The 13,350-nt window shown below is 45.1% G+C and overlaps 1 protein-coding gene across 3 annotated transcripts in view; it reads left to right on the forward strand.

Moving 5' to 3' along the window:
- Ube3b (ubiquitin protein ligase E3B) overlaps window positions 1–13,350 on the forward strand; it is a 48,458-nt gene that overhangs the window by 11,573 nt on the left and 23,535 nt on the right. For all 3 annotated transcript variants that reach the window (XM_008848970.3, XM_008848972.2, XM_029554019.1), the window contains exons 8-16: window positions 391–476; window positions 1,456–1,538; window positions 6,170–6,275; window positions 6,551–6,671; window positions 7,618–7,795; window positions 9,243–9,406; window positions 10,472–10,639; window positions 10,863–11,034; window positions 12,721–12,839. In XM_008848970.3, coding sequence (XP_008847192.1) covers window positions 391–476; window positions 1,456–1,538; window positions 6,170–6,275; window positions 6,551–6,671; window positions 7,618–7,795; window positions 9,243–9,406; window positions 10,472–10,639; window positions 10,863–11,034; window positions 12,721–12,839 — 1,197 coding nt within the window. The remainder of the gene's footprint in view (window positions 1–390; window positions 477–1,455; window positions 1,539–6,169; window positions 6,276–6,550; window positions 6,672–7,617; window positions 7,796–9,242; window positions 9,407–10,471; window positions 10,640–10,862; window positions 11,035–12,720; window positions 12,840–13,350) is intronic.

Below are 13,350 nucleotides of genomic sequence, written 5' to 3' on the forward strand. Positions count from 1 at the left end.
AAAAAAAAGCAACCTAGAGAAAAGGGTTTATTTTGGCTTACAGTTCCAGAGGGCATCTGATCCATCATGGAAGGTGGGGAGGGCATGGTAGTAGGAGCTGTCGTGTTTTCCCGATGGCATTTTGTCCACACACAGGAAGTAGAACAGGAAGTAGGGTGAGGCTCTTAAAGCTTAAGCCTGCCCCCAGTGACATACTTCCTCCAGCAAGGCCATTTCCTAAAGGTTCCATAACCTCAGATGGTGCTACCAACTAGGGATCAAGTGTTCAAGTACTTAAGTTTATGGGGGACAGTTCTCATTTAAACCATAATAGGCATAATTTTTCTGTCCCCCACAGACAGGTCACATTATGGCACGAGACTATTTTCTCAAGGTTTTTTCTTCATTTAGGTGAGAGCCTTCGGCCAGCCCTGAACCATATTTGTGCAAATATAATGGGCCATCTCAATGTGCATGGATTTTACTCCGTGTTACAGGTCTGTGACTTCATCTCTAACGTTTCTCCCAGCATGTGAATTGGATTTTTATGTGGGTTTTCACAGGTCTGGTGCCCTCTCTTAAAGAACACTTTATGCAGGAGGAATGGAATATGCAGTGTCCTTCCTTTCTTCAGGTGACTGTGGCTCAGGTAGAGAGGACAGTGGCTACAAGCGCAATCCAGGGTCATGATGCTGAGGCTGGGGAAGGAGGCCTCACCTATTGAGGTTCCTTGGTGGCATCAACAATGTATTTCTGGCTCAGAGTCCTCAAATGGCCTTCTGTCCTCTCTCTTGATTTGCCCCCCACCCCCATGCCTGGCTCTGTCATGGGTGACTCCTGGTTTCCTTTCATGCTCTCACAGCAACACTGAGGGCTAGAGAGGGCAAAAAGTGTCCTGTCGACAATTGGTCTCTGCCTTCTTAAGAACCTTCTTAAGGTGTCTTGGTATTTAAGTCGTTTCACATATTTTTTATTATGAAAAGAGATATACTATGTAGACCAGGCTGGCGTCATCTCGCCGGTCTGCCTGTCTCTGCTGGAATTAAAGGTGTGTGCCACCACGCCCAGTCTATTATGAAAGTCTTTTAACACACCTTTTGAAGTAGCAGCCAGCAGAGCTGACCCTACAATAGGTCTTTGTTTTCAACAGATGCTATAAGACCCAGCGGCATCTTACTTTTACTTCTCTTCTCTTCTCTTCTCTTCTCTTCTCTTCTCTTCTCTTCTCTTCTCTTCTCTTCTCTTCTCTTCTCTTCTCTCTCTCCCCCTCCCCTCTTCCCCCCCCCTCCCTCTCCCTCTTTTAACATGGTCTCATTATGTAGCCTTGACTTGCCTGAAAGATTCATAGATCTCTACCTCCCAAATGAATGCTGGGATTAAAGACATGCACTACCATGCCCACCCTTTTTTTTTTTTAATTCACAAATTGATACAAATATTTAATGTACAAACTGATGAGTTGAACATTCATTTCAGGTACTGTTAACCCGAGGTTTGGCCAGATCCCGACCCTGTCTGTCCAAAGGCACCTTAACAGCAGCTTTTTCTCTGGCATTGCGGTAAGAACTGAGAGGCTGACTCCCCACGCTCCTCTTCTTTTGGTTTCCTTTTTGCTTGCTTTGCCTGCCTTGTCTGAATTTTACAGGATGTATCTTTAGGACAGAGATACACTTGTGACAACTCACAGTTTTTCTTAATCTTAGTGTGATCTGAGGGAAGCTCTTCGCAGTGAATTATGGTCTTTCTACCAGTGGCAGAAAGAGTTTTTAATTGATAGACTAAAGAACTAAGAGTTTTTAATTGATAGACTAATGGAATCCAAAGAGCTGGAGGAGGTCCAGCCTGGGGCAGGGGAAAGGGTTCAGAGAACAGTGATAGGAATGCTAGCCTTGGGAGCAACAGAGAGGGTGTAAGTGTGCAGGGGAGGGTTTCCTTACAGAAGTTAGACCTACAGTTCTGAGACCTGCCAAGTAATAAGAGTTCCATTCATAATGGCTCTAGAGTATTAAACTGCTGAGGGGATCACTCAGGTAGAGAGAGGTTAGTAACAGATCCTGGAAAAAGGGGTGCTGTAGTCAAGCCGGCTTGAGCTAAGCAGCCTGCCCTTCCTCCTCCAGCAGAGCTGAGTGCTCTGAAGCCTGTGTTCTCACATCGCCCCTTGAGTTTCTTTAACCAGTCATCTGAGTGTGGAGTCCCTCCTCGTGTCTACATGGGAACACTGTAGAAGCATGTGTTGGTGATCTTTTCTATAAAAGCCTAGAAAATAATAGTTCCAGCACTGTGGGCCACCTAGCTTCTCTCAAATTTTCTGCCATTGCAGTGGGAGAAGAGCCATAGTGAATACAAATGGTCCAGGCTTAGTGTTTTCCATAATTTACCAATGTGGTCACATGTAATCATTCCACTGTACTCCTTTGAGAATCTAGTTGCTGGAGCTGGAGAGATAGCTCAGTGGTTAAGAGCACTAGCTGCTCTTGCAGAGGACCCAGGTTTGGTTTCTTGTACCTATATGGCAGCTAACAACCATCCGTAACTCCAGTTCCAGGGGATCTGATGCCCTCTTCTCACCTCTCCTGGCACTGCACAACATGGGTGCACTTCCATGTAGTCAAAACACTCATACACATAAAGTACAAATAAATAAAACAACCAAAAGAATCTAGTCATTAGGCTGGGAATATGGCTCAGTGCTTGCCTACGATCCACAAGGCTTTGTTGAGCCCCAGGACCATAGAAAATGAATATAATGCTGCATACCTGTAACCTTAGCACTTGGGAGATAGAGACAGAATCAGAGGTTCTCATTCATCTGTGGCTATGTAATGAGTTCAAGACCAACCTGGGATACATCAGACCCTGTCTCACAAACAAAACAGACCAAACTTCTGACAGTATAACTCTCCATGTAGAGGGTTCCTTTGATTGCTTGTTAAGGTCAACTGCTATAAAGCTTTTTCTTCCACTAAACAGTACTGTCCTCCCTCTAATTATTTGTGTATAATTGAACACAATCAGGAACTTTTAAAATTAGATGCAAGCCTGGCAAGATGGCTCAGGACTCAGTGGGAAAAGGCACTTGTGCAAGCTTGACAGCCTGAGTTTGATCCCCTGGACCTCACATAAAGGTGGAAAAAGAGAATTCCACAATGTTGTCTTCTGACCTTCGCTGGCACACACAGACATGTACAATAACAAACAATACAATTTAAAATAAGATAACCAGTGTTGTCATGTACAGGAATATCTGAAAACCTATAAATTAAAATGTGATATGTTTAAGTGTAACCACTAAATCCTCAAGTAAGAAGAGCTGAAAATCATGAGTCATGCATTGTCCTAAGTCTTCTTCCATGCATTAGTCAATTCCTGACCACATTCTTTTATCTCCATTTTATAGATAAGAAAGCTAAAGTCCAGAGAAGTTAAAATGCTTGCTTTTGGTCACACAGTGAGAAGAGGCCAGGCTAGGAATTAAACCTAGACAGTCTGACTCCAGAGCCCCACCCTGCCCATTAACTGTTTATTCTTGCCTTACACAAGAGGGGGCACTTTCATGTCCTAAGAATAGTATGTTTGTCTTGAATAAAAGGCACATGGGACCCTTCCCAAACTTGTGCTGCTCCTCAAACCAGCAGGACATTCACTCCCTGAGCACCTCCTTTGCCCAGGTGCATTGCTCTGTGTGCATTGGTCCCAGCTGCTGTTCCCTGCAGCAGGCTGGTTGTATCATGAACTCTGCCTTGTCTAGCTCTATTAAACTTAGATATTGCATTACATTTGTATGGTATATCTAATTTATTACCCTTAAGGCTGCAGAGCAAGTAAGCTAAAGAAAGGTTCTAGAGAAATCTTACTGAGGAGATAGGTAGTGGAAGCAGGAAAACTTCAATGTTTCGAAGGTATGACCTGTGCCCAGTTCTACGAGCCATACTTGGTGCCCCTCTCCCTGACTTCCCTGGCCTGCTCAGACTGAGTTATTTGGAGACATAGCCCAGGGTGGAATCAGGCACCTTCGTGAACCCTCAGAGAAGGTACCACCCCTGGGCCCCTGTGACTAGTCAGGGTTTCAGTGTCGTTCTCTTGTGTGCCTTAACTCTGTCAAAGAACTGAATTTTCTATTTTGGCCAACTGAAATCAGTGAGATTACTTTGGGTGATCAACTTTACCTATACAAGACGTTATGGTAGCATTTCAGACTTAAATTTTTTCTTGTCCCCCAAATGGTACTCTTCAGAGTAAAAATTCTGATAAAATTCTAGTGTGAAAGCCAGTAACAGCCCTTCATTGCTATTGGATACGTCTGCTGGAAGAAATTACCTTCTTCCTGTAAGTTCTTCATGTCTTTTCCCTTTTCTTTTTCTGCATGGCTTTTTCTGCTGGGTAGTTTTAACTGTCAGCACAATCTAGATCACCTGGAAAGAGAGTCTCATTGAGGAATTCTATAGATCAGGTTGGCCTTTGGGCATGTCTGTTTTTGAGTAGGCATATGTTTCTATTTCCTTTTCAGTATATTTCTAGGAGTAAAATGGCTTCGTCATTGATGCTTAAGTTTTCGAAGACCTGGCTCACCTTCCCACCAGCAGCGAGTACAAGCTCCAGTCTATTCTCCACCTCGCCAACACTTGGTTTCTAGCTAGGGAGTAGAAAGTGGTGCCTCACAGTCATCTGGATTTGCAGTCCCCTCACAGCTGATGTCAGCCACGAAAGTGTGTTTATTAACCATTTGTGTGTCTTCTTTGGAGAAATATCTGTTTAGATCCTTTGGCTTCCTGTTGCCAGTTTTGTGTTTTTGATTTGGTTTTAACGTAGACTGGCTTTACATTCCTGATCCTCCTCTCCCCACCGCCCAAGCTGGGATTATAGGTGCGAGTCACCACACGGGCTTCCTTCCACTGTCTTTTAACTGGGTCGTCCTTCATTACAGAGTTAGTGGGCTCTTTCTGCTGTGGACACAGGGCTGCTGCAGGTGATACAGTTTGCAGGTGCTTCCTCCCACCTGTCTCACCTTCCCACGTTCTCAGTCTGCCTTTTGAGTCACAAGCCTCTTTTGGTTTTTGTGAAGTGAAATTTATTTTTCCTTTGTACTTGGCACTTTTAGTGTCTTATCAAAGAAGTCATTGAATAACCTAAGCTCACAAAGATATCTGGGTTTCTTTCTAAGAATTTAATAATTTTAGTTATAAAATTAGCATTAAGATCTGTGATCCATCTTTAAATTAATATTTGTGTATGGTATGAGATCTAGGGGTTGTTAGCTTTTCGGTGTTTTTTATTTTTTTCAGTGCTAGGGATCTTGGCATGTTCAAGAAGCACTCTGTCACTGAGCTACATCCCTTGCCTTGGTTTGGTTTTGAAGCAGTGTCTCATAAATATAGCCAGGCTGGCCTTGAACTCATGATTTCTTCTCCTTCAACCTCCAAGTGCTGGTATTACTGATATGCATCACCATGTCTAGTCTAGGAGTTTTATTTTGTTGTACTATTTATCTTATGACCGTGGAAGTAATGCATATGTTTATTATTTTTAAAAAACGTAGATAAAACATAAAAATGTAAAGAGTGGGACTGGAGAGATGACTCAGTGGCTAAGAGCGCTGACTGCTCTTGCAGAGGACCCGGGTTCAATTCCCAGCACCCTGTTGGTGACTAACAGCCGTTCAATAACTCCAGTTCCAAGGGATCTGAAACCCTCTTCTGACCTCCAGGGGCATTGCACGACATGGGTGCGTTTATATCCATGCAGGCAAAACACTTATATACATAAAATAAAAATAATAAATATTAAAAATACACACATGAAGAAGGAAACTAGTTATCTATTTTTCAGGCTTTTGTATGTATTCATGTGTTTGTGTATTTTAAATGTTAATTAGCAGGCTGTGTACATTAAAATAGACTGTGCTTAAAGTGTGCATTACTGGTGAGTTGTCACTGAGAGGACACAGATGGGGAAGCACTGCCTGTTGAGAAGTGGCTTGTACAGAAGCCCCTTTCCCTCCCTTCTCATCACAAGCCCCTCTCTCCTCTCCCACCTGCAGTTTTTTATCTTGCTTTTTTCATAATTTATTATAGCATGGGCATTTTCTCATGTTAGTGAAACTTGAGACCTGACCTTTCCTAGCTATGCAGTCTTGCACCGTGGCTGTGCTGTACACACGCCTGTCTGAACACACTGCTCTCTCTGTATCTAGCCCTGTGGTTGCTGCACAGTTCTCAGACAATCTGATGAGGCCATTCCTTGTCCATGTCATGTCGGTGCCTGCTCTCGTGACTCATCTCAGCACAGTGACCCCTGAGGTGAGCGTGCCAGTACCATCACTGCCTTGATTGTTAGAATTTAGAAAGCAAAACAGTTTCTGTACTTACTTCTGTTCCTTCCCTCAATGTTTCCAAGAGCCAGTGTGGACACATTCCTGTTAGGAGCCCAAAAGAGCAGGTTCTTGTTCTCATCTATTCTCTCCTTTGTGTTTGATGCCATGTTCCACATAAGTAGGGGAAGTGAGCTCATAATAAAGTTTGTGCCCTTGTGGGAAACCCTGTCAGTCTCTTTAATTATCTGCCATTGTTTGCAGCGTCTCAGTGTTTTAGAATCTCATGATATGCTTCGTAAATTCATCGTATTTCTAAGAGACAAAGACCGGTGCCGTGACATCTGTGAAAGTCTAGAAGGATGCCATACCCTGTGTCTAATGGGTGAGTACAGGCAGCTGGATTTGGGTTGGTTCTGGCCGTTGAGGAAGCCCATAGGCTTTGTTGAGCTCTCGCTTATCTTTGGTAATGCTTGGCAAGGCTTACTATAAAACATGTATTCAGATTCGTAGTTCAAATAGACATACAATTAAAAATCACAAGGAAAACCTGACTAAATGGACACTTAAACTTCAACTGTTGACTTTCTGGAGGCCGAGGGAAAACTGAGAGTGGAGTGAGTTGTCTGGATCATTCACCCCTGAAGAGAAAAGGTGGGGAGTGTTTGGGCAGACTCAGATCAGAGGAGCACTTGCTTCACTGGGTTAGTGTTTCTACTAGAGATGAAGGGAGGGTTTGTGGGAGGAGACTTTAGAAAACTATGCAGACACATAATTCTCATTGCCCAATGGGAAGAATTTAGATACAACTGTCTTTTTAGAGATTGGTCCACCTCATGCAGTTCAAGCCAACCTGTCATGGCACCTCCATTTCTTGGCTGAACTTTCAGGGGAAAGTCTGCTAATAGTCTTCACGTGAGGGATCTTGAAGTACTTTGGTGAACGGTAAATCCATTAATTCCCCAGGACATTTAGCTAATGTCTCACGTTCATTCCTGATTTTTAAATGTTATAGTAGTGAAATGTAATATTAAATATTGTGCACCCCTGTGTACCTTCCTCCAGTACTCATACAAAGAGTGGGGATCATTGTCCCTGCCTTAGAGCTCAGGAGGTAGATTGAAAGCTATGTAGCTCATGTGTAGCCAAGCTAATATTTAATCAGGTCAGCCTGGTTCTTTCTCACCATAGTGTGGCACTGAGAGAAATCCCTCATGTAAAATCTTTTCCTATACATAGGGTACGGCTGTGTGAGCCACAGGCAAAGAGCTGGACTAGGAGGCTCCAGAGAGTGTCTGTCTGGCCCATCCCATTCAGCCCTCTCTTTGTAGGCAACCTCCTATACTTGGGCTCCCTCAGCCCCAAAGTGTTAGAGGAAGAGACAGATGGGTTTGTGAGCTTGCTCACCCAGATGCTCTGCTACTGTCAGAAGTATGTGTCCCAGAAGAAATCCAACCTGACCCACTGGCATCCTGTCCTTGGCTGGTTTTCCCAGTCTGTGGACTATGGGTAAGTCCTGGAGAGATGTTGCTGCCTTCCTCCCCTTTTGTTTTACTTATTATAATATGTATTCATTGTATGAAACAGACATATGGGCTGGGCTTTGCCTCAGTTCTAGGGGGCTTGCCTGGCATGTGCAAGGCCTGGATTCAAACATCAGAGCAAGGGAATTAAAAATATCCCATGACCCTCGTACCCCAAGTGACCTGAACAAGCTTTCTTTCAGTCGTGTCTTATGGCGACACTGTTTTCACAAAACAGATGATACAGTTTTCACTTTGCTCCTTCTATTAAATCATGGAGGTTGGCCATCAATGCTTTCCTTCTTCAGCCACCTTCATTGACTGACTAGGAAACTTAGAGACACCGAAACAAAAGCAAATAGTTTCAAGGAATGAAAGTTCCCCAGGCCTTTCCTGGAGATGGAATGGGAAAGTCAGAGTTTTGAACTTGGAGTCACTAGAAACACTTGTGTGGAGAACAGAGCGTGAGTCAGGCAGCCCCACAGTTGTGGCCTACGCGCCCTGGGATGCCTCACCCAGGCTGAACAACTGGGATGCCCAGCTGCTTCCTGTCAGATATGCCTGAGATTTTCCCCCGTTTCTTTTATCTGAGTGACATCCTTGAGACCTGTAGTTAAAGGACACTGCTACCCTGTGTGACACCCACTTGGAGAAAATGAGCACATGTACTTGGCGTGGGAAGGAGGGACCCAGGGGCAGGTGGGGTAGGTAGAATAGCTCCTGAACTGGCAGCCTTGGCTCTACTGCCTTTTCAAAGAGGCCCTTAAACCACTCCTTTCACCCAATTTTTCTCATCTGAAATACAGGGTAGTCAACATCATGCCTCTGCTAGAGTTGTTTTGTGGGTTCAATCATGTATGCTGAGTACTCTGGACTCTGATAGTATCGAATGCCAGAGTCTGGCTTAGGCTCAGTGGATAGCAGCTGTTCCTCATGACGGTGTGGTGGGAGCCAGCTGTGGGTCTTGACAGATCCCGGCATGGGGTGGTGCTAGGAGTAGACTACAGTGGCAAGGAGATGCTACAGAGGTATGGAGCGGCAAGGTGTTCGGCCAGCTAAAAGGAAGAGGGCAGCGTAGCTGGTATGGGACAGTTTTTGTCTGCTGGGGGGCTGGGAGAGTGGCTCCAGATGACATGCCAGAGGAGGGCAGTATTTGGTGCCTTCACATACCCAGCTCTTGGTGACAGTTGGCTCATCTGGTTCCTTTTACATCTTTTGGGTCATTTCTGTTTTCTAGACCGTCTCATTGTGCAGCCCAAATTAACTTCCAACTTGGCAAGCCACCTCCCTAGTGCTGGGATTGCAGGCATGTGACACCTTACCTGCTCAGTTCTTATCTGGTCTGTTCTGCAGAGGGCCATTAGGGAGCACAGTGGGCTGTCCCTTACAGACAGTGGGTGGGGCTGATATGCCTGTCTCCTGCTCTCTCCCAGCCTCAATGAGTCCATGAGCCTGATCACCAAGCAGCTGCAGTTCCTGTGGGGGGTGCCTCTCATCCGGATCTTCTTCAGTGACATCCTCAGCAAGAAGCTGCTGGAGCACCCCGAGCCAGCCCCTGTGCAGCCATCATCCCCACAGAATGTGCTCCCAGTAAAGAGTGAGTGGCAGTGCTGGCAGAGGGGCAGCTCCTGGTTCTTGCCATATGGTGCCCCACTGCCTGAGGGATGCTCTTGCTGCTCCCACAGCATCAGAGAGTGCTTGAGTCCACATTCAGCACGACAGATACAAATAGGATGAAAATTGGGCCAGGGAAATAGAAGGAGGTGATTGTGTGCATAGAAAGGTCCAAAGATACATGTTCTGCAGGGCCACTCTGGCCATCTCTGAACTTCAGCTTGCCTGTGAACTTCCTGGTAGCCAAAATGAGAAGGGGTTTGTGAACCCTTTCTTCTTACTGGGAAGAAGGGAAAAGTCTGTTTTATAGGGAACTTAGAGCTTGTCTAATTTCCTAATCATAAAATAAATTTCCCATCTGAGTCTCCTCTACTGAGTCACAGGCCAGCCCCTCAGCAGCACCCCTACAGCAGGGTGTAGATTGGGTATTGTGGAAAGGCTTATTGGTCCCATTGTGATAAAAACTAAGGAAATATGACCAACATTTCCATGATTTCCTGCCCATGATACAAACTGTCATTGGCTCTTCTACCCATGGGTGGCTTGACTGTTTTGTAACCAACAGTGAGTTGAATGTGGATTCAGCACATGTCACTTAAACAGACCATAAACAGGAAAGCTTAAACAGAAGAATACTGTTCAAAACCAGGGCTCAGGGCTTGAGGATGCTCACCACACTTCCCTCCAAAATACAGAAAACTGTGATTCAGCCAGACCCTCTGCCCTTCACTCTATTCAGATATGCTCCTCTACAGTTTTCGCTTTGTGTTTTCTTGAAATTAGATGATACAGTAAAAGAATTTCATGTCAGAGTTGAAGATGCCTGGCTGATTCTGAACAATGTTAAAATAATCTGAAGCGGTCTTTAGGTTGCACTAAAAACCCATCGATAGTGTTTTTCAGTTTACCCAAAGAAGCATCTGGAGCCCACGTAGCAGACCTGCCATCAGCCTGGCTGAGACATGGGGCTGTGGCAGCACCCTTTCCCTGACAAGGCAGCGCTGGCAGATGGCTAAACTTTCTGCTGGTTCCCATTCTTCCATGCCAGGTCTCCTCAAGCGTGCATTTCAGAAGTCTGCTTCGGTTCGCAACATCCTTAGGCCTGTTGGGGGTAAACGTGTGGACTCTGCTGAGGTCCAGAAGGTTTGCAGCATCTGTGTCCTCTACCAGACCTCGCTGACAACTCTGACCCAGATCCGCCTGCAGATACTCACAGGTTTGAAGGCCTGAGGCAAGCTTCCCTCTCTAAGGTGGCAGGCGATTTTTCTTAGAAAAAGTTGACTTTCTTCTGACTTCCTCAACTCAGAAAATAGATTCTAAAGGAGGGCATTTTTGAGCTATTAGAGATTGGTACAACACCGTGGGTAGTTCAAGCCAGCCTCAGTTATGGCACTTGCTGGAGCCCCACCTGAAACTTGGATTTCTCTGTCGTCTTCCAGGCCTCACTTACCTTGATGATCTGCTGCCCAAGCTGTGGGCATTTATCTGTGAGCTGGGACCCCATGGAGGATTAAAGCTCTTTCTAGAATGCCTCAATAATGACACTGGGGAGTCCAAGCAGCTCTTGGCCATGCTGATGCTGTTCTGTGATTGTTCCCGGCACCTCATCACGTAGGTTGACTGCTGTGGGCTGAATGTCTTTCCTAGGATTTGGCAAGGCTGATGGTGTTGGGAAGCAAGTAACTGCTGATAGGATCACAGCAGACCTGTGGACCTGTGTGGCAGGTCACCGTAAGAACTGAACAAGAGCTGGTGGTGTATACATGTGACTGCAGGAGGCTGAGGCTGAGGAGGATCAACAGCCCATGAGCTCAAGACCAGCCTAGGCAACATAACATGAACCCATCACCCCTTACCCATTCCCCCTTCTTCCTCCCCCCAAAAAACTGAAAAGAAGACATTCACAAAGCAGATGGCAGTTACCTAGTATTCAGCAATTGTTAGGTCCTTTCAGGGCAGCTGGGCCAGTACCACGTGTGTGGGCTTTGTGGTCTCCTACAGATATGTTCAAATCACAACTCAGTCATTGACTCACTGATAGGTAAATTACAGAGAAATTCCAGACTCAGAAAGCCAGAATGCAAAACTGGGGCCAGCTATTTACTGAGACATACAGTTTCATCTGTAAGTGGAAGTAACACCAGCATCTACCTTAGGCATGTGATAAAGAGAAAATTAATGCCAAGTAACTCTGTCCCTAGCACGAGAAAGGCTCAATATGCCTTGGCTTTTATCATTGTATAAGGCTGACCCTGGGCAAGGTGCTTGACCTCCTTCCTTATTAGTGGAATGGTGATTACATTACCAATCAGACAGTTAAATAAGAGCCAGACATGGTAGTGCACACCTTGTCCCTGAAATTGGGAAGCAGGCAGGTAGAGCTCTATGAGTTCATAGGTCAGCCAGGGCTACATAATGAGACCCTGTCTCAAAAAGAAGAAGAGAGGGCGTATTTAGGACAGTGTTGTCAGGCTCAGAGTGTTAACAAATGCTTGTCCCATTCAGTTACTTAGCTTATTAAATGTGTTTACTTGTTCACTTGGTATTCTGTGTCTTCCACTTTTCCCAGAAAGATTGGTGGGAAGTTATAGGATAGATCTTAGCAAGAGAGGATCAAGGACATGGAGGTGGCAGACTGGTGAGTGTCCTGCAGGAAGGGGGTCTCTGATGACTGGGATAAATACCTTAATGGCTGAGTCAAGGGAAGCCTAAGACTGAGCTCTATATTAAAGTGTGTGGAGAGGTTTTAGTGAAGCCATGTATCTCACATGTTCGTTCATATGTTCTTTCAAACATTCATTCATTCACAAGCACCAGGTACCACTGGTGTCTCTCCAAGGTTGGAATGAGGTTGCAGTGTTCCTCAGGAAGCAGACTCTGATGGAAGACTCCTTCATATTCAGGCATGAATGAAGGATGATAAAGAAAGTGTCACTCATAAAGCCTTATCAGTCACGCCCAAGAGTAGAGTTCATTATTTTTTCTTAATTGTTTCATCTTCCTACTCAATGATTTCAAGTAAACAGAAGGTGGGAAGCTCAAGGAACCCTCCTGTGCCATCACCAGCCTCCACAGTTCCAGTTCACGGCAGTCATGCTTCTTCTAACCCTCCGCTGCCATCCTTTCCCAAGTCACTCTGAGGCCAATCTTAGACATCTCATTTTATCTCCATGCTCTATGGGAAGTGTCTAGAAAAGACAGCATATTTCTTCACCTTGTTTGTTGTGTCATGAGATGAGATCTCTTTTTTTTTCCTTTCTCAGTGGAAAATTATGAATAATCTTCTGTCTCATGTAGGATCCTCGATGACATCGAAGTTTATGAAGAACAAATTTCATTTAAACTGGAAGAACTGGTCACCATCTCTTCTTTCCTGAATTCCTTCGTGTTTAAAATGATTTGGGATGGAATTGTAGGTAAGGTAAAGGTGTCCACATTGCTTAAGTGATGCTGCACCCAGGGAGGCCACAGTCTGTAACCTCAACTGGTTCTTTGTTATCTCCCAAAGGTAATAGAAAAATCCACATTTATTCACGTATCTGCAAATGCCCTTGTAAGACAGTGTGGCTGTGAAAGTCTCACTACCGGGTGCTTCAAGATTTGCATGTTTGGATCAAGGGCTATTGCTGGTGATTAACTCTCCCCTGAAGCTCCTTTTCCATCTTCATGTTGCTGTCCATGGAGATGAGATGTGTGCTAGTTCACACTGCAAATCAGAGTCCACTTCTGATGTGTTTCCTCTAGTTCAGTACAAAGCTCCCTAGAGACAAAATGACCTTTGAGTAGTATACTCTTAGGAGGCCAGTGGTTCCACTGAAAAGTCAGAGAGAGCGATCAGGCCTGTGGAGGACCCGAAGAGAGGTGGGTAAGAGCTGTCCTGCTGCTGCTGCAGCTCTGACCCCTCTCCTACATGATCTGTTTACCCCG

The sequence above is a fragment of the Nannospalax galili genome, unplaced genomic scaffold (assembly GCF_000622305.1).
Source record: "Nannospalax galili isolate Female #2095 unplaced genomic scaffold, S.galili_v1.0 scaffold103, whole genome shotgun sequence".
NCBI lineage: Eukaryota > Metazoa > Chordata > Mammalia > Rodentia > Spalacidae > Nannospalax > Nannospalax galili.